The sequence below is a fragment of the Nansenia antarctica genome (assembly GCF_963989245.1).
Source record: "Nansenia antarctica genome assembly, chromosome: 1".
Lineage (NCBI taxonomy): Eukaryota > Metazoa > Chordata > Actinopteri > Argentiniformes > Microstomatidae > Nansenia > Nansenia antarctica.
The window spans coordinates 58589260-58617093 of NC_137674.1; the positions used below are offsets into that span (position 1 = coordinate 58589260).

The 27834-nt window shown below is 43.3% G+C and overlaps 1 protein-coding gene across 1 annotated transcript; it reads left to right on the top strand.

Annotated features, from left to right (window-relative positions):
- Nucleotides 1-27834, top strand: ppp2r5cb (protein phosphatase 2, regulatory subunit B', gamma b). Its single transcript, XM_080548137.1, has 16 exons — nt 1-67; nt 571-630; nt 4278-4443; nt 15542-15741; nt 19748-19858; nt 19949-20041; nt 21596-21726; nt 21827-21886; nt 21977-22085; nt 22241-22294; nt 22663-22833; nt 23003-23130; nt 23310-23411; nt 23555-23627; nt 24092-24205; nt 24792-27834. Exons 1-16 carry the CDS (start codon nt 41-43, stop codon nt 24927-24929), a joined length of 1737 nt encoding a protein of 578 aa, XP_080404263.1. The 5' UTR covers nt 1-40; the 3' UTR covers nt 24930-27834.

The following is a 27834-nucleotide window of genomic DNA, read 5'->3' on the forward strand; positions in this document are numbered from 1 at the left end:
TGGGAGTGTCAAGGGGAACGAGGGCAGCTACATTTGTGCAATGCCAAATAAAGCGAAAAAAGAGAAGGTGAGTTGAGAGTTGTGTGGTCTACTATTGATATGAACGGTAGAGTTTACAACAAAAGTACTTTGATGTTGTAAATGAAACAGAGGCCCATCTTCGCTATATTTGCGGTGTCCCCTATGGCATAAGCGAGCTACACTTGCTAGCACTGTGCATGTTGCAATAACTAGTACTGACTGTACTGGCTAGTGAGGCTAGCAGAAGCTAGCACGCTAGTAATAAGTAATTTACGTTGCGTGTGATTTTGATGCATATATTTTACTTTTTGCTAAGATAACTTACTGAGGCTATGTAAGTTATAAACTAACATTATTAAAAAGTTTTAAACCAACTTACCACCACAACAACGGCGCTTAATTAATTGCTAGAATAGCCAAATAATGTTAGCTTGCAAACTAGCTAAATATCTGGTTATCTCTTCTCCATGATGTTCACTGCTTGCTTGCCAAATGTTGTTGTGGGTGAACATGACATGACAGCTGAATACGTTGTCTATCTCTTTACAGGAGCCCCCCAAGTCTGGAAAATCTACTAAAACTGCAGGACAAGAAAACTCAGAACATGAGGTAACTAGCTCACACAGAAACTTGATTTGCCATGCATCTGCCAGTTATATTTTTGGTTACTTGGTCTGCTTGGGTTATTTGGCACTCAAGAAGATTGTTGTGATGCACCACTGTATTCAATCAGTGAAAGAGAGCTTGGTGAACCATGTTTACAAAGTTGTGCTGGCTTATCCTTGTTGCTTTATATTTTTTGCTTAATAAAATAGTAAGCATACAATACAGTCAGATGGCGGGTTAACGACTAGTCTAGTCACTGTACTCAGATACCCTACTAAATAGTCAGTGTAAACCAGATAGTGGACTGTACAAGTTTGTGGATGAACAAAAACAAACATGTCTTGGATCTGCCAAACCTCACACCAATCAGTGATGTACGGCTTACAGAATCTTAGATGTCTGTTGTTAACCCTCGTAGCACATGTATTAAATCTGGTCTGCCCCCCACCCTCCATCTCTCTGAGTAGTAATCCTGGGTTATCTGGACTGTCTTATGTCAGCAGGCAGCCATGCAGTAGATCTGCTAATGCGCTAACCTTGTGTCAAATTGAAATCGCTGGGCAACAAGCTGTCACAGTATTACCCTCCCCATGCCCCTCCCCCAGCCCTCCCTCCTATGCTTATGGCAACTGGAGCTCTAAGCTTCATACGTCAGAGCAGGGATGATGACAGCAAAAACATGGGAGTCATATTATACAGCTGTTGCAGGCCTGGTAATGTACTTTGTTTATGTGCCAGTGGCATTGGCTAGATCTTTGCCTCATTGTTTGACCAGCTCAGCTCTAAAAGGTCATTTGTCAAAAACAAAACAAATGTATGGCTTTGTGTTGTAATGTTAAGAAGACTAGCACAGGGGTGGCCAACCAGTCAGAGACTAAGAGCCCCCCAAAATTATTGCGGTACCACAAAGAGCCACATCATACATGCTGGCTCACAATAGCACTCCCTCTCCCTCTCTCATTCACACACACACAACGCACGCACACGCAATGAATTTCCAATAGGCTACGAGACCAGTGGTGTCATTTCAGCAGATGGCAAGGTATGGCAAGATACTGAGTGAGGGGGCTGATTTTCTTTTCAAATCAGTTGTGCAATAGTACATTTTGGTGAGTTGTTTCTATACAATTGACTTATGACATTAAGGTAATGAATAAAGGAGACAACTACAGTACCTAGGTAGTAATCTACATCTTTCCTAGCAGGCAGACTGGTTCAATCTCCTTAGAAACAAAACATTACAGCTATTCTCAACTCTAAATTAATTAACTGCACTGTTAAAACGCTAGTATTGTAAGACCTCACCTGTGTCCCTGTACTTGTCTCTCCTGCCCTTTGACCAAGGTCCTAGTTATGTCCATTTTCCTTTTTTCCCCTGGCATATTTGTGTTACAGGCAGCTCACCTATTAAAAGTGAGACGATTTGACAATATCAAAAACATGCTTGCACACACATAACTTACTGACACACAAGTTATTGCTACTGGCCCCAATTTGGTACAATTATTACTGAAATTATTGAGAATAGAGACATTGTTGACATGTACGTAAACTAGCTCTTGTACCCTTTAATGTTCGCTAACTAGTTTGTTAGAGTTAGCTTCACAATCGCGGGGGATGTTAGGTCGGGTTGTCTCACAAAAATAACATTAGAACATGTTTGTATTGATACAACATGACATGGACTTGTTCATTAATATGCTTCATTTGAAACAACACTATTATGGCATTTATACAGTTTGTTTAACCCACCTGAATTAACGAGGATCATGGACAAGGTTTTAACATTAACGTTACTCGTGGCTTGTTTATTGAGGAACTGTTAAGGCTACTAGTGAGGGTTGCCAGATGGGATTGACAATTTCCAGCTTAACCACAGTCTAAAAACCGCTAAATCCACCAAAAACCAGCCCACATAGCGACCCTGCTACTAGAAATCTTGATGTCCCGCTCCACTTCAGCGCCTGGCTGGTGGGGTGCGGGAGGATTTTGAATTACCGTTGTGTGGAGTGGATACAATCAGGTATGGTGAGTGTCATGAATTGCCATACCAAAACCATGCCTATCAAGACACAGAGAGACACCCCTGGACTAGCAGAATCTTGGGAGTTGTAGGAATTGACTCAAATGGGCAATTTGGAACATCAGGAGGACTGATCAGAGTGAGATATCTTGACTCAGATATTTTGTGAATGAGTCTACTATTGAATAATGAAAACAACAAATCCACAAGATTAACCTACAGGGTAAAGTTCCCCTTTAACCTCAGGGTTGCGACTGTAGTTCAAGTCCCAGTCTGTCCCATCTCAACCATTGTCTGATTCCTAGCATGGGACTCACTCCCCCAAAGACCTGTCTGTCCAACCACGGTATGAAGCTAACCCACATCAGGTTAATGAGTCAGTGGGAGAGTAGACCTTCAATTGGGTCACATGAGTCAGTAATCCAGCCCATCATGGGGTCCAGGCAACAGCTTATTCCTCCCATTACTAGACAGCGACCAGCTTGCTGAGCTTTAGCTGACCAACCAAACTCCTCCTCACCCCTGTCTTGTAGCGTGAAGGGCAACATTTTAGTTGAGTTTTTAAGTGAATTTGACAAATCCCCTAGTGGCCCTGGCTGACATAACCCCACAGCTGCAGTGAGAGCCTTGGTGTCAGGTGTGTGGTGATGAATGGATCCCAGCAGGCAACCAACTAGCCAACTCCCCCACATTCACCAGATTCCACATCCAATCTCCCCTCCTGGGATCTGTTTGTCTCAGGGACCCAGATATCTTAAACTTAGGGATGCAAAATTCCCATAAATTTGGGAAACTTTCCAATAATTTCCAAAGTTCCCATATTGAAACCCATAATGTAAAGATAGAAAATTATTGGAAGGTTTCCCAAACTTTTGCAACCCTTCTGTCTATAGACCTATCCTCTACAGCTGGAGATCTAGAGGGCAAAGCTCAGATACTAACCTTAGCCCCAGACAGTCATGGCCTAATTTGGCTTTGAAATGTGTGGGTTATGATCCCAGCCATTTCATTATGCAATACCCATAAATATGAGTGAAACTGTATGGTGTAGATGTACTACTACAGGTGTAGCCATGGCATGTATGCTATGGCTTTTGTCCACCTGTTTACCAATCCAATTTAGCCTTTGCACTACTGCTGGTTTGCACACATCCCTGGTCAATGTGAACACTCATCACCTTTTGCACTACTGCTGTTTACAAATACTACCTTTGCATACAATATTTTTGCACATTGCACATACATTTTTTTGATATAGCCTCTATTTATACATCTGTACATACCATACTGTACATAGCTACCATAACTGTACATAGCTACCATAACTGTACATAGCTCATAACTGTATGAACTAAACTACCGTACATGCCATACTTCCTGTACCTATCACTGTCATTGTTATGTTTTATATATATATATATCACTTTGCACTTCTGGTTAGATGCAAAACTGCATTTCGTTGTCTGGTACTTGTACTCAAGTTGGACATTCAAGTTGAATCTAATCGAATATAACCTATACCATTGTTAATCTGATTCATTCAGTTGTGCAAACACTGAAGTGGTAGTGGCTACACTGTTTATGTCTGATCTCTCTCTCTCTCTCACCTCCATCTCTCTCAACTTAGCAGGGCTCCAACAAGAAGGGCAGTAACAGCGTCCCTCCCACCACTCAGCTGCTGAAGGGGAAGCAGGCGGGGACCCTGACGCCCGTCAAAAAGGACAAGAGGCAGAGCTCGTCCCGCTTCAGCCTCAGCAACAACAGGGAGCTGCAGAAGCTGCCTGCCTTCAAAGGTACAAAACTGCACTACAGTGCACAAACACACAGTAGACCTAGCCTTGCCTCTGCCCTGGTCGTGTAAGTTCAAAGGTATGACCGGCTCCGTTTCACCTTTGGTTTTGGTTTGCATCATGAAAGTGAAAGTGTGAATACACACTCTCTATACTTTTGGTTGGTTTAGGGATCATATGTTTTTTTAGGCGTCATTGTCACCTGGGTTAGAACTGGACTGAAATTTGTCTCAGATTTTAAATGTTTTATTTGTTTGTTATTTGTTTGGTTTGAATTGGTTTCCTCTATGCCTTGCATATGTGATTTGTCTTCTGGCCCTCGCTTGTACTTGTAGCCATGGCTTGTACTTGTAGCCATGGCTTGTACTTGTAGCCGTGGCTTGTACTTGTAGCGCCTTTCTGACAGCTGACCAATCAGGACGAGGAGAGTAGGTACGCGTGTACCTTCCCTAGTAACCAACTTCCTAGCAACCGGTGCTCCAAGGCGTCAGACCCATCAAGATGGACAAAAACAATGTAGCACATGTTGTAGAATGTTGTAGAATGTAGAACAACTCGTGATTGCTACTGGTGTTTCATAACGTGGTTCCAGTGTTAGCAGCATTCGTCAGAAATCTTCATTTTCCGCAACACTGTTGCAAATATACCCAGTTCAACACAACACACCTTGCAAATATACCCAGCGATAGACTTGGTAATAGTCGTAGCCTCGGGGAGTTAAAGGGAAGCCTTGTCTACCTCTTAGACATGACTACATCGTAATGATTACAAAGATGCCACTTGAAATGCATGAAATCCATGAAATCCATGAAATCCATGAAATCCATGAAATGCATGGGGTAGTGGTGGTCGAGTGGATAGTGAGTTGGACTTGGGATCGGAAGGTTGTGAGTTCAAATCCCGCCTGAAGCCACACCACTACTAGTGTGCCCTTGAGTAAGGCACTTAGCCCTCAGTTACTCCAGGGGGAATGTCCCTGTAATTCGTAATTGTAAGTCGCTTTGGATAAAAGCGTCTGCTAAATGGCAAAATTATAAAATTTAAAATTAAATCCAAGTTTATTACATATTCGCCTAGTATTTGTCTGACTGTCAGTCACGAATGGTCCCAGTATTGTGGCTTCAAGTTGGGTTGTAATTGTGCTTGCTGCAGAGCACGATATGTTATTGCTGATATTTTTGTTTTAATCCTGTTCTTTTACCAACTGCTAAGACAACAATAAAGTAAACTAGTTACTTTAGCTAGCTAAAGATATTGGCCCCCCAAATCATTTTACAACTTGTTATAATTATGTTACAATGTTTCTCCACATTGAAGGTATATAAACAACGCAGGGTGTGCTCGTAAATTCGCTCTGACAGAGCCGGAGCGCACACCGTCATAAATTTGATTGGACAAGAGGCATTCCATGAGTGCTGATCAGATTTCCAGGGCGAATTTACGAACGCAGCTAGCGTTCGTAAATGGAGGTTTAAAATGGACGATTTAAATTGCCCGCTGCTAGCCGGTGCGAAATGCCTTCTGGGAAAATGGCGGTGAAGGCTGCGCTTTTTTCCTTTTCCCATGGGTTGTATGTAAAAAGGCGGTGAAGGCTGCGCTTTTTTCTAAAAAAAGAAGTCAAGTGTGAACACCCCCTTATACTGTAAATCACTGGGATGTCACCCACTCTTCTCTCTCTGATCAAGTCTGACTGAACAACATGCCATGCTGTGCTGCCCTCTTATTAAACACAGCCATCACCGATGCAGATGTTATGCAAGAGATGGAAGGAAACCAACAGTGGACGTGGATGACACAGACTTTGTGCTGGATTTAACCCTAGTGTCTATATTTAGGGGTAATCCACAGATAAGGCTTTAATGCTGCAGGTCCTTGTGTTTCAGGCTGCTGTGGGTGCCCAGATAAGCGGCTGCTGGCAGCTAGAGCTCCCCTCCCCTTGTCCTCCTACTCGCTCAAACGCTGCGTTTGTCACTGTCACTGACGGCCATTCCGGACAATTTTAATGACTGGGTTTCTACAATTGACTCGATTCGTCACAGCCTCTCTCTTCGCCTCTTTCTCATAAGGCATTGGAGGAGAAGAGCAAAGGTTCCTCCCCTCAGACCCTCTCCTCAAATGCATTTTGAGAAGTGGGTGAGGAGAGAGACATTAGAGATTTGACCACTGTAGATTCGCCTAATTATAAATAATGTAGCGATGGTTCGACCGTTGTGGGTATTCCCCAGGGCAGGCATATCCCAGCATCTCTACTCTGTGTTAAGAGGATAAGAGTAGTGGTGTACGACTCCCACTTTCAGAGTCGGCTCAGACTCTTTCTCAACTCCCAACATGCCAAACTGTCCCAATATGACTAATATTGCATTGTGTGTGCATATGTGCTTAAAATTGTTTGACTGGGATAGTGATGCATTGGGAGAACATTTGGAGAAGCCATTCTCTACAAGACTATCGTTTTTGTTGTCTCCGACATGCATTAGCAGTGGAATTGGAGTCACAGAGTCGTGAGAGTCGACTCCAGAGGGTGTTGATTCATCTCCTTCTCAAAATTGGAATCGAGTCAAGAATATACTGTTTTCGAATTGACTCCCCACCACTAGATAAGAGCAGAGCAGGGGGTAAAGTGGAACAGTTGCTATGGCTTCAGCCCAATATGGAGTGCAGCTTTGGAGACGAGCCACACACTACAGTTGCTTTGTAATGGTAATCACGCGAGCCAACTCTCCACAGGAGTGACGCTGTGACAATGACGGTGACAATCCTCCAGTCACCAGCTCACCTCCAACTCCCTCCTGGGGTGGGGATCGAACCAGCTACCTACCGATTGCTGGCCGGCATCTCTGACCCCGAGGTTATCTATCTCCAAGCATGCTTATCTTTACCATGTTTATTTTTTAATCTTGATTGCTATGGTCCCCCTTAACACATTTGATAGGCTTCTAATTTGACGATAAGAAACTGTTAACATCTCGTAGCTCAACAACAGGTTCTTTTAGTCCTTTGAGGTTATTTGTTCTCTAAATATTGTCCATCGGTTTGTGGGTGTTATCAGTAGTTTTGGCCAGGTACCTACCCTTGGTTTTATTCCTGTTTTCATGCCAGGCACGCTCCTCTGAATGGAACCTCCATCTCTGGCATTTGTCATGGACACATACAGGCTCGGCCACAGAGAGCTTTAGTTGCTGTTGCTTTGGAGAGTTAGGCCCATACAGAGCAGTGTTAGAAGGGGATAAAGGCATAAAGAAACTAAGAATGAGAGAAATATTCTATTTTTGTGAAAAGAATAAAACTATGATAAGCTAAAACAGGTGCATTTTTACCACACGCTCTCAGTGAGTTTCTGTGGAGGAAGGAGCTGTCCGTGTAGGGATATCCCCTGAGATTGTGTCTCCACCTACTGGTGAGTGTGAACTAAGTTGTTTCTAGACTCTGATCTAGGTCAGATCAGGTCAGTTTAGTGTTTTTCCCCTAATGGGTCAGGATTTTTTCTCCTCCTCTACGTTGGTCAAATTCATTTTAGTGATCTTTGTCCCATTTCTTCAAATGTAGACAGAGCACTCAACACTTATAGAGTACAATAGAAATGGATGGAGATAAGATCAGTGTACCAATATATCAAAGTTTATAACTTTGTGTATCTACTTTTTTTAACTGTCTAATTGTGTCTCATCACTGAATTCTCATAAATCTCCACAAAAACAAACTTTTTTTATATCCAGAACAGCCTGACACCTCACAAGTTTAACCCTGTTCTGCACAAATGTTGAGAATAGCGTGAACGTTTAGAAATAGCTACAGCCTGATTAGCTATTGCCAAAGGATAGTTTCTAGGGTAACCACAGAGAGAGGGGGTGTTTGATGTCGTCTGCGTCCGAACAACAGCTCTTAAGATGGGAGAAAGCCCCATGACCACCGGAGAGCAGGCCAGAAAGAGCTCTTTCTTTATTCACTAGACAGACCAGACCAGACCTCCTGTCCTGTCCTCACAAACAACAAGTTACTCTGCCTTAGCAGATCTTATCTCAACCCTTTTTACATTTTTATTTAGCAACTGTCAATGTAGGTGCAAGCTGGCAGTAGTGTAACGACCACTTCAACTCCACTTTACGTCGTGCCTAAACAAAACCCTCTAGCTGAGGTACGTTCATGAAACACCACAGCCTCTCGTGCCTTATTTCTTAATTAAAGTTTGTTTGCCCTTCGCTCAGACTTTCAGCCAAGCATATTCAAATGATCAACCACTGTTGAATTTCTAACTGATTTTGTCTCGAATACAGTCGATTCCAGTAAATGGACTGCACTTATACAGTATAGCACCTTATTCCAAAGCGCTTTACAATGGCCTCATTCACCCGTTCACACACACGTTTACACACCAATGGCGGCAAGCTACCATGCAAGGCGCCGGCCCGGTCATTGGGAGAAATTTGGGGTTCAGTGTCTTGCCCAAGGACACCTCGACATGTGGACAGCCGGGGATCGAACCGCCGCCCTTGCGATTGTTAGACGCCAGCTCTATCTCACACAGCCGCCCTGTAGCAGCCAATAACCATCGTACCCAATAGTAGCAGCCAATAGCCATCGACCAAACGTGTGAGGAGGTCTTCTTGCATTCATATTTATTGGGGTACTGTGGCATAAGAAGAGCTCTTCCATATGCGTAGGTACAGTATGTCATCACAGACCTCCTGCTTCCCACTCCGTTTGACCCCTAATGTCAACAGGCTGATGGTGCGCTGTATCTATAGCAACATAAATTCTTCTTCTCCAGTTCCCTTTGGCGACTCAGAAGAACACACAAAGGTTAAGACAGAAGCACAGTGCAGCTAATCCACCTGTGTAATAAAGACCTTCTCGCTAAACAACAGAAGCGTTCCACAAGATTGAATATTTTCTGAAAAAGCAGATGTGCTTGCTTGTTCATTGTCAGTTGTGTGATAAGTCTGGCCTGTCTATCTGAGCACTTACTCTCTCACTCACTCACTCACTCTCTCTCTCTCTTCCTCACTCACTCACTCATTCACTCACTCAGCAATAATGGCGCATTATGGCGCTTAGTCATTTTTCTGTGTGCCTGTGGTAAGTCTCTAGACGGGGTACATTGCATTGGTCGTAAGATCGTCTGTTGCAATGCAGTCAGAGTTCCTGCTCTGAGTTGGCTGCTGAGGCAGAGAGAGGTGGTTGTTGCTCACGTAACCTAGATTTTCTGCGGTTCCTCCATTGACTTCCTGGCTTCCTGTTTCTCGCACCCCTGGGCCCAGGCTGCTCTTCTGATCAGCCATCTGTCAGACACAAACAGAGATCCCCTCACACAGGCCCACATCAGTGTTCACTGTGTCATAAATGCTGCTTATGTTAAGAAGCAATATATTATGTTAGATTAGATTAGATTCAACTTTATTGTCATTGCAGAGTACAAGTACCAGACAACGAAATGCAGTTCAGCATCTAACCAGAAGTGCAAATAGTGATTTAAGAACATGATATGTTCAATGAATACTGATAGGTACAGTATGGCAAGTACAGTAGTTTAGAGGTATACAGTTATGAGCTATGTACAGCTATATATATACATACCGGTATGCTATATATACACACATATACACATACACACACACAGTTATATTGTTAGAAAAGAAATCCAACTGCTTTGTCGTGAGCCACAAAACACCAACAAGCAGCCTATTTGTATTCCGATGACTACTAGTGACAGTGACAGTGATGGTCACTATAATGATGAATGTTTGGTTGCTTAATGGGTGTTTGGGACCAGGGAAATGTTGGTTTGTTGATGTGAGTGAGACAGACACTGAGGGAGAGAGATTGAGGTTAAAGGTAAACAGAGCTGCACAGCGTCTCTCCCGTGAAGTGAGGGTTACATGTTTAATTCCCCTAATGTTTAATATTGGGATTAAGTTTATCTGATCCTAGATCTGTGAGTAAGGGAAACTGTAGACTGCACTAGACTGCACTGGCAGACCTACTGCTCTTGTTCCAATCACAGTAAAGGTCCCACCCCTCCCCCAGCCATCTAGCCAATCGCTTCCCTCATGTTTATGCATTCTGACAGCCAGCCCATGTGACCTGGGCCAGCCAATCAGGCTCTCTCCCAAAGGAATGACATCACTAACTAGCTGGTTCCCTCCAGCAGCAGGGGAGCCTCATTTTCTGCTCGGAGTGTTTGTGCTAAAATGGAGGCTGGCTCCTCGCCTTAGCCTGGGCTGCCTCTGCTTTCCTCTCTCCTGCTTCAGCCCGCAGATGTTGACATGTACTAGAACTGCTAGCGGGATGGTTCTGGATGCACCAAGCTCGAATGGGCCTTTCCAGCCCGTGGCCCTCATGCATTTTAGAGGTGAGGAGTAGTGCCTTTTTTGTGCGTATCATTCTCTGTGTGTGTGTGTTTGGGCATTGTTGCCATCTACCATCTGTAGCTGCTAAATGTGATTTGGAGATAAAAGGACAGACGAATGCCTGTACTGGAAGGTTTCAGTGAAGCGTATACTGTATGTGTCTATGTTACCCTCTTTGTCTGAGTGGCTGAGGGTATTTTGGGTCGGGGAGAAGTGGAGAGGATTGTATTTGTATGTCAACGAGGAAGGCTTTTGCTAGGGCATTGCATAGCTCAGCGCTAGTGAGGGGGGGGGGCGGCGGGTGGCTAGTTTTACTGCCTCTTGCTTCTCCCATCCCCCACTAAGACTGCTGATGTTAAAGGAAGTGAGGTCACAGCCTGGAGAATTGTGTGTGTGTGTGTGTGTGTGTGTGTGTCATCTAGTGTCACCCTAAAGCAGCAGGGCCCATTTCTATGCTATGTCCTTTGCAGTAGTTGATCAGTGTTAATGGCTTTCTTTTCACACATCCTCATTGCTCCACAGAAGCAGCTCTGCTGTGTCGAACTGTGGTAGGCAGACAGTTTAATGTGCTGTGTGTGAGGCAGTGGTGCAGACAGTCCAATGTGCTTTGCCAGTTATACATGACGTTTGTGGTTGATTCACTCCGCTGCAGGGATAAATCAATCAAAGGACCTTGAGGTTGACATTTAATGATGTCCCTGTCAAATGGAGATTCGTGTGTAGGCCCCAAGTGTAACTGTCAGTGTTTTTCCCCATTATAAAAGCTATCACTGTGTATTAGACTTCAGTCAGTTGATAATGAACAATAATTGTTGCTTGACAGGATCACAGAAATCCAGTGCCCTCTGTACATATTGGGACAGTGAAGAATTGACTTTATACTCAAACAATTACTATGAGGATAAAGTATAGCTCTTCAGCTTTTAATTTATGGTATTTTTTATTACATGTTATGTTTGCCTGTTACGTTATTTTTGAAATCCTATCTTCGGAAATGAAATACGTGTTCAATTGTATATAAAACTGAAGATTGACTTGGCCAGTCAAGAACTTTCCACTTTTTGGCCCTGAAAACAGACAAGATGTTTTAATTTGTACACTTCAGAATTAATTCTGCAGTTGCTGTCAGTTAGGCCTAGCCTACACCATCAGTTAAGACAAGTTAGCCAGTTCTAGTCGCAGCCATGCATGTCCAAACCAACTGTCTGTTGTCACAGAGGATCTTGGGTAGTTGCCTTTCTCTCTAAATGTCCCCATCACTCTGGTCCATGATAATATTTGTCTTCTGTTCGCAAGACCTTTTTCCAGAACTATGCAGGCTTTTTAAGAATTTCTTTGCAGACTGTACCCTGGCCAACCTGTGTTACTACTGGTTTGCACCTTTCAGTGTAACCTCTGTAGTTTGGCTGGTGAAGTCTTCTGGGGACGGTAGGCTCTGACACATTCACACCTACCTCCAGGAGTGTTCCTGATGTGTCAGACAGTTGTTTGAGGATTATGGTGAGAATGTTTTTGGTCATCCACTATAAAGATCTTCCTTGGCCTACCAGGCAGTTTGCAATTACTGAGCTAACCAGTGCTTTCTTCCTTTTTAATGATGTTCCAAACTGGATTTGGGTGTGTTTCTTTCTTCTTTTTTATCCTCATGTCCTTGACTTCCAGTGACACCTCTTTGGTCCTCATGTTGACAGACTCCAAAGGCAAACGCAAAGCCTAGAATCAAGACTAGATGTTGACAGCTCTCTTCTACCTGCACAAATGTAACAGAAAAACATTTGACTAACCAGAAACACCTGTCGAGCCAATTGTCCCAATACTTTTGGTGCCATGAAATAGGGGGACTATGTATAAGAAGTGTTGTCATTTAAAAATGGTGATGCCAATATAACAAATTCCCTCACATAAAAGGTGAGGGTCTACTTTAACCTCGTAGTAATTGTCTATAGTCAAAAGAAGAAAAAATGCTTAATTGTCCCAATACTTACAGTGGGAACTGTATATTACTGTATGTGAAGTCCTATCAGCATGTAAAGAAATATGAAATGAGATGTTGGCATGAAGTCATGATTCTATGCTGAATGTTTTCGTGTGCGTGTGTGCGCGTGTGCGTGTGTGCGCGCGTCCTAATGGTTGAGTTGATTCTAGATCTGTGCCTAAGGGCAGCCTGTACCCAGAACCATTGACTGTGAATGCCTGTGGGAGTGTAAAGGTCATGAGCCCAGGCATGCAGCGAGCCCTGTGTGTGAAGCACACAGCTCTGCACAGTGTGTCCCTTTTTATATTTTAGGCCTGTTCAGAAACCCTAGTGCTTGTTGTGTAAAGGAGGGACGGACACAACAAACATTTCAGAATGTTCAATTATGAGTACGTTGCATAGAACACAACAGACTTGGATTTCAGTCACACAAAATAGGGAATCATCATCATGTCAACTTTGTACATGGGCTACATTTCTATCTGCAATGTTCAGAATGTTGTACCAATAGAACATTGTATCCTGCTGAATAGGCGCCTGGCAACCGTTTAGTAACAGGTTGTTGTGAAGCTAGGCTAGAAGTAGGCTAGAACGGTCAAACGGTTAGCTTCCATAGCTGCTCTCTTATTGTCTTTTGGACAAAACATGCCGTTTTCAATTGCCATGTTGAGTTGTTGCAACTGTTTTGAAATACAATACAAATCTACATTTTTAAATTGATTGGACTAGGCCTACATACAAATACAAATAAACAGTGTAATGGTTAGGATTTGTGATGTTGTGTTTATTGCAGCAGTCTTTTCTCTGTGTATGAATATGAAAAAGGTTCAGGCCCAGTTCTTTCTTTGGGAACAAATCAGAGTGTGAGACTCCCAGGGAGTTTGCTGTTACAGTGATAAGGTTTGGTTGTAAATGTTGGCTGCCCAGTCCTTCTGTTGAGTTATCTGTCGTGTTGCATTCATGTTTATATTTAGCAAGCAAGCGTGTCCCGATGTCTCTCACAGCCTTGATGGTATTGAACTTGGATCATGTGTGTGACTCGTCATGTTGTGGGTTCGATTCCCGCTGGAATCATATAGCCTATATATTGAAAAATGTCTGCACTCACTGCAATGTAAGTCACTTTGGATAAAAGCGTCAGCTAAATGGCATTTTATTATTATTATTATTATTGTTATATCATGTCTGTGGTTTCAGCTCTGAGCAGTCCTGGATTGGTCATCGGCTCTGGGATCAAAGACAAAGAATCCCCCTCCACAGGTTTAATCCAAAATCAACTCTGTGTAGCTGGGCCAACCACCTCTGTTACAAAATCCTCCTATCGTACTGTAACACCTACATGGCACTGATTTTCATCAAACCACTCCCCTGCTACAAAATCTCCCTATCCGCCACCAGATATGATCTCTCAGGTTATTGTGCCCCACCGGTGAAGTCGGAGAGGGGGCTATGATTCGGTCTCTGTCCGTTTGTACGTCACTAGCTTTTTCTCCGACACCACTGGGACAATTTGGATGAAACTTGCGATGATGGGTTTTCCCATTTACAGATGAGACATTTCGAAATTACACTAATTGGCCCAATTTTTTACAAATCTATGGTGAAAGATGCTTCTTGCCATAAAGATTGTTTAGGAGTTTTGAGGTGACGTCATAATAGGGTGCAGACTAGCAGAGTGGAGAACTAGGAGTGTAGCCTAATGCAGTGCAACGCATTTGGGAATAATATTTTGAGAAATCAACGCAAGACTGATGGAAATATTAGCTGTGAAATGATCTTGACTTAGCCTATTGGTGAAATTTGTGTTTGTAGTATAGGCTTCAACACTGGTCACAAAAGGTGATCGTACCAGAGAGAAAAGCCCTCCCTGTGCGTAAAGGGGACACAGCACTGTAAAACAGTGACCAGACTATCATAGTAAAATGTTTATGAATAAACGTCTTGCTTCATTCACAGGTTTCTCCATCACTCTCCTTTTATAGAGGGGTGCTACATCATTTGTGGGGGACACCATGTTAGTATTGGTTACCGTCTCCTGTTCCAAAGTCCTGTCTCTAGCGCTGGTGTCCAAGGCGTGAAGTGAGATGCATACAGGACAGGTTGCTCAGCAGTGAGCTTGGTGTTTGACATTGAAGGAGGGCAATGGATGGGCTATGTTAAAACAGTAGTCCAGTAGCCTACCCAGTAGTTCTCAGAAACATGCAGTACACAGCCATGTGTGTTGTGGGTGTTGGCACTACGATAGTCATTCCACCTTGCCACTCATTTGATCCTCTCAGATCCTTTCCTATCAGTGATGAATGTAGGGGCTAGGATTTCAGACTGGGCATCCATCTCTCTCCTCCGATGGTAGAGATAACGTTGTGAGAGTCAGCCCCCAATTTGTTTTCTGTTTCATCAATCACGCATCTTATGAGTCCTCAGTAGCTTTACAGTGGGGTTGCAGTAGCTAATCTGTACATGAATGACTCACTGTCCTGTTTATACGAAGGAGACACAGATAATAAGCCTTCATGTGTAAGTTAATGGCTATAGAGACAGGTGTGATTCATGCTCCTGGAGAATGATTTACAAAATGTACATTTTTATTTGTTAAGCACCCACACTGCTTTCTCTTAGACACTATCTTTTTCTTTCACATTTTTTCCACTTCTGTCTCTGCTTCTCTCCCTTTTTAACATGTGCAGTTGTGAATTCTGAAGCTGTAAAATTAATTTTCCTCATACTACATGACTATTATATGAAGTCTGAATCCCTCCCTCCCCTCTCTCTCCTGTAGATGTTCCTCCAGCAGAACAGGAGAAGCTGTTTGTCCAGAAGCTGCGGCAGTGCTGCGTGCTCTTCGATTTCATCTCTGACCCTCTGAGCGACCTGAAATGGAAGGAGGTGAAGAGGGCGGCGCTGAGCGAGATGGTGGAGTACATCACCCACAACAGAAACGTCATCACAGAACCCATCTACCCAGAGGTGGTCCACATGGTCAGTACCACCAGACTGGATCGGGTTGGGTTGGCTGGGGCTGGCCTTGGTTGAGTTGTGCTAGGTAGGGGTAGGTTAGGCTGTTAGACTGGAGCTGGGCCGGGACAGGGCAACAGGAATGTCATCATGGCTCATCTACTCAGAGGTGGTGCCTGTGGTCAGTCAAACCACCAGAGCAGAACCTCACTCATGGCTTGTAATAATCATAATATACCATTATGGCATCATTGACAAATGTAAATCTACTTCCAACTGCGCGTGTTCATTAATAGCTATCCTCACAGAGTTAGCCTATTGTTGCAACGTTTGCAGGAAAAGCACTATACAAATAAAAGTTGTTATTATTATTATTATTATTATTATTATTATTATTATACAGCTATAAGTTGATAGGCCGACCTCTTGTCAAGAACCTTTTTTTGTTGCCTTTTTTTTTTTCTTTTTCTTTTTTTTCTCCCCTGTTAGCGTGTAAATGGTTTCCTCAGAAACTTCACCTTTCTAGAAACGGTCTGTCTCCTTTTTGGGGGGGGCTCTTGTTGTGCCCAGAGGTGCCTTCTGGTCATTTCAAGTCGTGAGTTGCATTTTGATTCTTTAGTCATGGGCACCTCACATGAGCATCAAGAGAACTGTTTGAACCCCAGGGACGACGGACTGTGACTGCTTACTGCTCGTAACTTCAATCTGTTACCCTTCCCTAGTCCTGAGGCCTCTTTGTCCTCACACAGCTAGCTTTGTATTATCTTGGAACTGTGTCAGTTGACCATGTATTTGGTCGGTTGACCACTGTAGCACTCAATGAATTTCCCCAAGAAGATAAAGTTGTAACACATCATTGGTTAGTATTATCAGACCAGACAGGTTGTGTAGCTAGTTTCTTTATGCCTGCACGAATGAGTCATGTAAACGATTCTCCTCCAGGATTTTTGAACAGTGTGGAGCTGGATTGCATTATCAAAACCTGACTTGCATTTATTCATGTCAAAATGCGAACCCGGCCCCCAGCTAAAACGCTGAATTCATTGAGGAACGTCATAACACTTTCCCTTTGGTTTTGAACAGCAATGTCGTTGGCGATAGAGTTACTATCTATAAACGTTAATTTGCCATGAAATGTTTCCATAGTAGTGCGGCGCTACTCTTACCTTGTTTGGGGACAGCCCTGGACACTAGGGATGTCCCGATCCGATATTGATATCGCATATCGCTGCGATATTAGTCCTGAATGCTGGATCGCAGATCGCACCAGAAACAAAATAGGCTGCGATCTGCGTGCCCGATCTGGCGTGTCACTCACGTGATGACAACAGTAGTAGTCAGTGGTCACATGCAGGAGAGTTGGCTAGTAGCTACCTGTATGTAATGAGTCTGACAATGTAATGATGCCAGCTGGTGAAATCATAAACCATTTGCTTGAGTGATTTTTCGGTTATTTACATAGTCTGAAACTACAGATGGTAAGCTTTCAAATGATGCGTCATACATTGAAATCGGAAAGAAATTCAAGACGACACGGGTATTTGAATGTTGGTGCACCGAATGGGAATGCGACAGGAGAAAAGTGACTGACCAAACCACAACAAACGCTGCTAACAGCTAGCGGCTAACAGTGGTACATCGCTAGGAACGTCTAACTGCGTTTTTATATCATCACAACATACTGAGAGAACATGGACATGCTAAAAACACATAACTACATATAACTAGATGAACACACAGTCCTTGCTTTTGAACACGTCCTAAAACGAGAGTATGTTTACAAGTCATTATCACTTACTGGTAGCCTCCGACAAACGAGAACTAGGGATGCTCCGATCTGGATTTTTGGGGCCGATACCGATCACCGATATTTTTCCTCAAGATCAACCGATACCGATACCGATACCGATTTTAAAAAAAATACATAACTGTAGGCCTACTGACTGGATAGCCTACATATTTTTTGCTTTTTAGGCAAAAGTTTTGATCCATTAGGCACCAAGCAAACGCAGACCCATTTTTATGGCATAGTAAAGTCTGGCCTATCACCTAGTTAGGGCCTGAAGCCCAAGTCAGTGATATGGCTGTATAAAAGACATCATAAACGTGGCCTTCATGGTTTACATACTGTTACATCCTCCTATGTTTTCTGTTCAGTTATCTGTCTTCCCCAGGGGAAAAAAATAAAAAAAATAAAAAAATCGGTTTTTGCGATCGGCCATTTTTGCCGATCACCGATCGAGTCATTTGGAGTGAAATCGGCCGATTTAAATCGGTGGCCGATAAATCGGAGCATCCCTAACGAGAACAGTTAATCCAATCCACAGATTATAAGTATTTAGTGATGGTTAAACTGTTTTTTATTATATGGACTGGGTACTTCAAGTTGCCTGTTATGAAAAAAACCGAAAACCAGATATTGTTGACACCCCTTCGATTCTGCGATTGGTTTCTGGTCTCACCAGCGGGCTACACTTTTAAAAAGGGTCCTATAATTGATTTGCCATTTGTAAGAGAAGATAAATAGAATAAAAACCTGAAGGCACTAAAACTAGAAATCAGACAGAACTTTTTTCTACAATGCTGAATGCTGCTGTTTAAATTGTTTTAACCAGTTGGTCACTGAGTACTGCAGAGTACTGTTTTTGTTGCTTGAATAAAGGCTGGCAGTCTTTAATAGCCAACTGTTGTTGTGGACTAAAACAGCTGCTTTGTATTCATCGATTCAAAGGGTATCCAATCCTATCATGGGAGTTTTATGAATCAGCTGAGAGTGATGTAGACTGATGGTGTATCACTGACCTCTGTGGATCACTGACCTCTGGCAGATTCTATTCTAAATTCTATGTCTTATATGCATCCTAAATGGAACCCCCCCCCCCCTCCAGCGAAAGTATCTCACACGATTGAGCTTGTATAACCTGAGTGACAAAACATCTTGTATCTTTTGCTGTAGATTCCAGCCTGCTATGCTAGCTGTATTACATACTGTATGGATGGGGCCTATTAAAGATGTGGCTGTTTGTGTGGTGGTTCCAGGGCAGGTCAGGTCTGTGTTCAGTGGCTGAATTAAAACCCTTTGATGTTCTTCAAAGACGGCCTCAATGCCGGGAAACCGTAGACGATCATAGTGCAAATTTCTCCCCATTCTCCTGATCCTGTCTCTATTTGATCAGGATGGCTAGCTAATGCAAGGGGGCTGCGAAATCAGCATGAAAATATACTCTTACCCTGATTTGGCCCTTTCCTGCTCCTCAACGATGAGGACTCTTTGAAGTCTACTGCTTTTATGATCAAAGTAGGGAGATTGACAACATCGCTTCTTAAGAGTGTATTCTTTGTATTTATGTTATGCCCGTAGTGCTCTACGTCGGTTATGTGTTAGGCCTACATATTTAGCCTGTGTTCGTCAACCGCTGGCTCTTGGCCCACATGACATGATGGCTCCATTAGACCTCACACTCCAGGGAGAAAGAAATGGCTTACATAAACATTCACCAGTTCGCCAATGCATGTTCACCTCCTCCACCACTCTCTATGGCTTTGAAGGGAGGGAGGGAGGGGGGGGGGGTATTTCCTGAATGGTGAGAAGAGGCAGTTCGATGGAGGAGTGGCAAAAACAAAGTGTCTGCTCTGCGGCCTGTTTGTGAGAGACAGAGAGAGAGCCTGTAAATGCCATCCTAAAGGTCCTGACATTCTGTCATGTTTCTACATGCTCTGTTCCAATGCTCTGACTATGTGCTCTGTAGTCTACTTCTGCACTGCTTCTTAAGCTAGTCTGTACTGGTTTCGGTTCATCTTGACACTGCATTGATTGATCGTTATGTGAATGAGCAGTTACGTGACGTTAGCAGTTGTGATTTCTATTATATAGATCCTCCCCTGCCTTGTGCTTTGATCTTTCTGAGACTCTTTGGAATTTGACAGGCTAACGGAAGGCAACGTGTTGTGGATCTATCTTGTGAAATCTCTATTGTTTGGTCTTATGGTAGTATATGAATTGACCCAATCATGGTAACCTCTCCCCCAGTTTGCTGTGAACATGTTCAGGACGTTGCCACCGTCGTCCAATCCTACAGGGGCGGAGTTTGACCCAGAGGAGGATGAGCCCACGCTAGAGGCTGCATGGCCGCACCTACAGGTACACCCACCCACCCCCACCTACACACAAACCATGTTTAATCTTGGCTGTAGTCAATGTTGGTGATGATCAACTCTGCTCTTTCTACAGCTCGTGTATGAGTTCTTTCTTCGGTTTCTGGAGTCCCCAGACTTTCAACCAAATGTAGCCAAGAAGTATATTGACCAAAAATATGTAATGCAGGTAAGTGTCAGTTCTAAATGAATTCAAGTGCATGCGTGCGTCTGTGCATGCGTGTGTGTGTATGTATGTATGTATGTATGTATGTATGTATGTATTTGGGGAGTACAGTCTATTTCAACATATTTAAACATATGGACATTTGATCTTCATTTTAACAGTATTGAGAGATGGAGGTAATATGACTTAACAAATAAAACTGAAAATGTAATTAAAAGAAGGAAAATGTTAGGACATTTATTAGGACAAAAATGCCTACAATTAGAATCAAGTGCACCACATCAGGTGCAAATGATTAGAACATTGTTTGAGAGGATTTTGGAGTCTTATTTAAACCTCAGACATTTAGTTTGGTTTGTTCTTGATTGTTGAAGTGAATAGTATCACCATGGCGAGATCAAAAGAGCTCTCTGAGGCCTTCAGAAAAAAGGTTGTAGATGCGTATGCATCTGGAAAGGGATTTTAAAAGATCTCCAAACAATTAGAAATCAGTCATACCACTGTCCAGAAAATAATTAACAAGTGGAGAACATTTAAATCAACTGCCAACATGGCCATGTAAGGCCGTCCTAGCAACTTCAGCCCAATACCAGAATGCAAGATGCTTAAAGAAGTCTCCAACAATCCTTAAATGTCATCACAGGACCTACAGATAAAAGAAAAGAAAAATCAGGGCAAGACTAAAGTTTCCCAGGGAACACCGAGACAAACACCTGGACTTCTGGAACAATGTGCTTCGGACAGATGAATCCAAAGTTGAATTATTTGGGCACAGTAACAGAAGACAAGGTTGGAGGAAATCAAAGACAGTGTTTGAGCACAAGAACCTCATACCAACTGTGAAGCATGGAGGTGGAAATGTCATGGTTTGGGGTTGCTTTACTGCAGCAGGTTCTGGCCAGCTCATCATCATCATCATCATCATCATCATCATCATCATCATCATCATAGAATCCACTATGAATTATGAATTATTTATTGTATCAGAGGGTGCTTGAGGAAAATACGAGACCATCTGTCCAAAAATCAAAGCGGATGTGGACCATGCAACATGACAATGACCCAAAACATTCCAGTAAATCCACCAAGGAATGTCTCAAAAGAAAGAAATGGAGAGGTTTGGAATGGCCAAAGTCAAAACCCAGATCTTAATCCTATTAATGTTGTGGGGTGATTTGAAACGGGCTGTGCATGCAAGACACATCTCAAACAAACCAACAGCTGAAAGAATGCTGCATGGAGGAGTGGGAAAAACTTTCTCCCAGTCGATGTCAGAGACTGGTAGACAGTTATAGGAAACGTCTAATTTAGGTTATTTCAGCCAAAGGTGGCAATACCAGCTATTTGGGCATAGGGTGCCCTAACTTTTTCCTCGGTAGGAATTGGCATCTTTGTTGTAACTTTGTTTTCATTGTTTTTGCTTCAATTACATCGCCTTCATCTATAGATATTGTTTGAAAGCAGATCAAATATTGATAGGTCCATCATGTTTTTCATGGGGTGTCCTACTTGTATTCACATGACTGTAAATCCGCTAACTGTGTTGTTTCTCTGCAGCTATTAGACCTGTTTGACAGTGAAGACCCGCGGGAAAGGGACTTTCTAAAGACCACCCTGCACCGCATCTACGGCAAATTCCTTGGGCTGCGAGCGTACATCAGAAAACACATTAATAACATATTTTATAGGTGAGTGGATGGCCCCCTATACATCATATTATATTGCTGTCCCTAGTACAGAATCATTTTGGGTTTATCTGAAATAACTAATTATGTAATGTTCATCTAGGTTCATTTATGAGACGGAACATCATAACGGAATTGCAGAATTATTGGAAATATTAGGAAGGTAAGTGTTCCTTTAAAAGAAAAAAATATATAGTTTTTGCCGACTATGATATTTTGATGAACCGTATGGCCGTTGTTTGTCTCTTTGCAGCATAATCAATGGGTTTGCCTTACCGTTGAAAGAGGAGCACAAGATTTTCCTGTTGAAAGTTCTACTGCCTCTACACAAAGTCAAGTCTCTTAGCGTTTACCACCCACAGGTAGCCATCTTTCATCTGTTCCTCTGTTTGCTTCACAAATGTTACCATGGCTGGGACTGCAATGAGCCTGGAAGCCTTGCTTCATCAGATAGAAGACAACATCAGATATACTGTTATCCAATGTTTATAATGTTTCTGTCTTTTTGATCCTCTAGCTGGCATATTGTGTGGTACAGTTTCTGGAGAAGGACAGCACCCTCACAGAACCGGTACGGCAACCTGCACAAATGATGCTATTCCCTAATAACCGGTCACATAGACACCCAATATGCTGCATAAGACAAGCATGTCTTACCTGTCCCCCGATGCTGAATGTGAGACTAATCCATTGCCCTAGCCAATGCTGTGTGAAGAGTTGTCCATTAACCAAATGCTTTGTTAGACTTTTCTATTGCTTTACTGTTCAGTGCAAATCTAATTCTGCAGTGTATTGTTTGAGGCTAGTCTATCAGCTTCACCATCTCTGTCCTATCAGTCAGTCCAAAGTTCATGTGTGATGTATCTGTGCTTCTCTCATTGTGTACTGCATGAGGCATGTTGATGACTTCAGTGTTAATGTGTGTGCTCCCCACCATAGACGGTGATGGCTCTGTTGAAGTACTGGCCAAAGACCCACAGCCCGAAGGAGGTAATGTTTCTCAACGAGCTGGAGGAGATCCTGGATGTCATCGAGCCCTCTGAGTTCGTCAAGGTCATGGAGCCTCTCTTCAGACAACTGGCCAAGTGTGTGTCCAGCCCACACTTCCAGGTGTGTGTTTATGTATAATCATGTATCTTTGTTTCTGTTTTGTTTGTCTGTATATGGAATGTGAGAGTATGAAAGATGTTTATTTTTGAGAAGTGTGTGTATGTGTACGCCTGTACCGTGTGTGCGTACATACTGAAGTGTAACCTGACTAACTGTCCCTGTTTGCTAGGTGGCCGAGAGAGCGCTGTACTACTGGAACAATGAGTACATAATGAGCCTGATCAGTGACAACGCTGCCAGGATCCTGCCTATCATGTTCCCCTCTCTGTACCGCAACTCCAAGACACACTGGAACAAGTGAGTCACTACCGCAACTACGACAACAGCCTCTCGCTTGCTCTCTCTCTTGATTTGACTTTCTTGCCACCCCCACCCACCCACCCGTGTGTCAACTGTATAAGGAGGTCAGTGATGTCAACATCTAAGTAGTGTGTGTGTGTGTGTGTGTGTGTGTGTGTGTGTGTGTGTGTTCACAGGACGATCCATGGGCTGATCTACAACGCTCTGAAGCTCTTCATGGAGATGAACCAGAAGCTGTTTGATGACTGCACGCAGCAGTTCAGGGCAGAGAAGAACAAGTAAGGCGTTTCTCAATATAGACGTTACCACTGTCGTCATTATTCAGGCAATTCTGATAACCGCCCACTTGTTCCGTTCTTCTTCTATTTTCATTGTTTGGCTGTTGATTAAATTGTTTCTTGTTTCCCCTGCCTGTGTGCAGAGAGAAGGCCAAATGGAAAGAGAGGGAAGACGCGTGGGTGAAGATTGAGAATCTGGCCAAGTCGAATCCACAGGTGAGCAGAGAGCTTAGGCTTAACTCCAGCCCTACTCTCCTTTTTCCTGTCTCAGCTGCCTAGTGAAAATACCACCGCTCATCCGTTATCAGACTTAGCTGAGGTGGTGGAGCTGAAGAGTATCAAACAGAGTGAAAAAAGCAGCATCCACACACTGTAACAGCGTCTGTGCAAAGATCATTAAGATTTCGGTCATAGACCTTCTTCGGGCTTCTGTCTCAGCTGCCTAACACTGGCACCGGGCCCACACCAAAGCACCGCCAAACAAAAGACACTCTGTTTTCTTGCCTAGTCATACAATTCTTTTTATTTTCTGTATCAACTATTATTAGAATCAGTGCCACACAGTAGGATAGCACAGACAATCCAATGATCCACTTCCCCTCCATTTCTGACTTGGTTTACTTCCTGGTGCCGCAATATAATTCACCCCCCCCTTCTCTCACTGTGTTTTTGTGTATTAGTTCCCGGTGTACATAGACTCGTCAGGCCTCGGCAGTCCCATGGAGATAGAAGACGGGCTCATGTTAGATGACGTGAACTTGCTGAAGAAGACTGTGGCGGAGGAAGCAACACAGGTAAAAAGAGACGTGTGCGCGCGCCCATCCGTCCGTCCATCCACTACAATATGCCCAAAAGTGCCCTGATGGCTAACCCTAACCCCATCTCAGCCTGGTGTGTTCTGAACTCTCAGATATGTTGCACCAGTGTGCCGTCAGTAGAAAATAGTCATATGGCTCTCCTCACACCTCTTTGATGTTTTGAAGTGGTGTCGCCAGACAGTGTTTTGTATCAGGCTGTGCTGTCTGTTCTGTAAAGCTCTCCCTCTCTCCTGGGTGCTTGATGGAAGCAGATGGGCAGGGCGGTGGGGAGCGTTGGGACGTTAGTAGTAGGCAGGATCTGATTTCAAAGGTGCGGATCTGACAGTGATGGATGCCTCACCACTCTGCCTCATACCGCTCAGTACCAGAGCTGCATATTGAGGAGGGAATTGTCTGGTTGCCACATTTTGATTTGTGAGCTTAGTGAAAGTACAACAACCAGTCTTCCGCCTCTTGTTGGCGTGTGTCTCTGTGTGTGTGTCTGTGTGTGTGTATGTATGTATGTGTGTTCCCTAATCGGCAGGCTGTCTGACCACCGTCTCTTACTCCTGCTCCCCTGTAGATCCAGAAGGATCAACAGCGTAAGGAGCGTCCGTTAGTGCGGAGGAAGTCTGAGCTGCCTCAGGACATCTCCACTGTCAACGCCCTGGAGACGCACCGGAGAGCGGAGGACATGCTCACCCCACACGACGGCCACTAGAGACCAGACCAGCACCCAGAGAGGCCAGGCCCAGACAGGACAGGACAGGACAGGACAGGACCGTACCGGCCCAGTCCAGCACAGAACCGCCAGACTCAGTCTAACACAGTACAGAGTGTAACAGAACAGCCTGGACAAGTCCAAAACAACACAGCACAGAACAGTTCAACCTAACTGCACCCAACATGTGCAGTCAAGCAAAGAGTGCTCTAGTTCAGTCCAACCCACAAATCCCCGCCCAATTCAGTCCAGCAGAAATGTCACAGCACAGTCTCTGACATGACAAACACCACCTTCTCCTCCTCCATGACAGTGTTCTCCTCGCTCCCCTCCTTTACTCCCCTCTTGTTCCTCTCATCAGCACTAGGGTGCAGGACTGCCCCCTGCTGGTCATTTTCCTACTATCAGGTCCTCTGTTGTCCTCCCTCTTCCACTGTTTGTGTCCCTGGCACTGGTTGAGTTTGTTCGTCCCTCCCTCCTTTCCTTGAAGTAAACACTGATCTAACATGTTGGGATTGGTCTGCACTGTATTGGTCTGCACTGTATGTCGAGTCATCATTCAGATCAGGGAGTTCTTCAAGGAAGAGTGGAAGCAAGGATGCTTCTCAGCCAGTTACAGCTGCTATAGCCAAGAGCTTTGTGTTTCCCCTGGTTTTGTTTGTTTTCTGTGCTCTGTGATGATTTGATGGGATGTTTTCTAACCAGGGAATTGGGGGAGACGGGCATTTGTGACTGTCACGAGAGCGTCTCCGTATTTGGTGACAGACTTAAACAAAATTGTGTTAAATCTAAGCGTGCCGGTCTGTCTGAGGTTCAGTGATGGGGTTCTGTCCTCCACTGGACTTTTGTTCTTCAAGTAGAAACTAGTTTGGTGCCAACTTTGGTCTTTTTATTTTTATTTCTTTTTTAAAAATTATTAATCTGTACGATATTGTTGGCAATAAGTTTACCCAGGTTGCAGTGTGTTCTGGTGGTTCAAACAATGGTCAAATGGATCCAAGGAACCAAGGGTGGTCTGCCTGGTAGTATATACTGTACATGAGGACTCACCAACACTTACACAACAGTGTTCTTTTTCCTATCCATTTTCAAGCAGTATCGACTCAATCTTCATCGAAGCAAGTCTTGTCATCAATTATTATGATACTTCTTGTCACAAAGGACATCACTTAGTTAGACTTGTGAAAACTAGAGGGGTCTAGTTTTTAGTTCAGTGTTAACAAACTCCCACTGAGCTTCAGTGTCTGAGTGTGTTTGAGAGGAACTGTACTGGGCTATAGTTCACACCGGGAATCCTCCTTATAGCTGTTTTTTCTACTCTTCTCAAATAAGAACCCCCCCCCTCTTTTTCATTATGCTGTTTATGTGTTAGCAATTAGCCTAGTTCAGTGAATAAGACCATTTTGTTAGGAAAGAATTTGACCACAAGCCTTTCTTTTCATAGTGCCTTTATTGTACAAGGGGAGCATTGGCAGAGCTGAGAATAGAATAGCAGCGTTATCTAAATGCCAAACAGTTTTAAATTTAGCATTAGTGTCCAACAGACCAGATAAAGAAGATACTATTATAACAATTCACCCTGTGGTATTCACTATTCTGAGTATTCTGTACACACACCATGTTAACTGTGAAATGCGTACAAGCTTATTTCACTACAGTACATGCCTTGTTAATAGAATCCTACAAAGCAGATGGACTGATATGTAGTGGTCAAATTAGAGCGGCGAGGAGGAGTAGAGTTGCCCCAACTACCAAACCAAGAAGCACTTCCTGATAAACTTGAAAAAAACAAAGAAACATCAACACAATAACAGAGATGAATTGAAATCCATCATGCTGTCTGGTATGTTTTGTCAGTTCCCCTGTGTGCCTAAGAACAACATGGAGAGAAGGATGCTTCCCATATTGCCCTGTCATTGCTCCCCCCCGCCTCCCTGTTTTCCATTCAGTATCCATGTCCTCGTGTACAGTACCGTTGTTTGAGCCCCCAGCCCCTGCACGCTGGTTGTATACCCCCCCACCCCACCCCCTCCCGGTAGAGCCCATCTTTTGGGTGTCCCTGTCAGTCTGTCTGTGTGAACTGCTTCTGGATGCTTGCTAAGGTTTTTACTTTGCCTGCGGAATACTCTTGTCAATGTTTCAATTGAATGTGCAAATTGTAAATATACTACTACTACTTCTACTACCATGATCACGTTTGTTTTTGCTCTGTCCCTCTCTTTTTATTTGTCTTAAAGAATAACTTTCACCATTAATTTATGCCCCCCCCCCACCCTCCAATTATTTTGCTGTAAAATGTATCAAAGAAAATAGTCCCCCCCCCACCCCCCCATCTTGTACCCTATATGCTTTCAGGTGTGCTTTACAGGTGGCACAATTTAGACTGGAGCAGAGTTCCAGCGTCCTGAAAGTAGATTACTCCATGTTGGTGACCGTTGTTCTTCATGAAATGGCTTTAACGATAGCTTCTCTGGAGCTTCTTTTCATTACACATAAGCTTTTTATTTTTATTTTTAAAGAATGATATTGCAAGTGTCCTTTAGTATACCTCCAGTACTAAATGGCTTCATCTAATATTGTACATATAATGTACTTTTATTTTATGTTATATCTATTCATAAATGGTCGATTTCATATTTTGTACAAAAATGCCCCATGTGTACAGAATAATAAAGGTTATTAGCAGCTGCAGACAGTTATCAACATGTGACTATTTGCATTTAGAACTGTTTAGAATTTGGATTCTAATACTTTTGTTTTTTTGTTTTGTTTGTTTCTGCATTCAATAGTATGTGTTGATCATACATACTCATTCGCTTTTTGTGTGCTTTTATCCAAATCTTCAGTGGTGTACATCTATCTATATACGGTAAATAAAGAGAACATGTGAGTTTTATATTTTCAT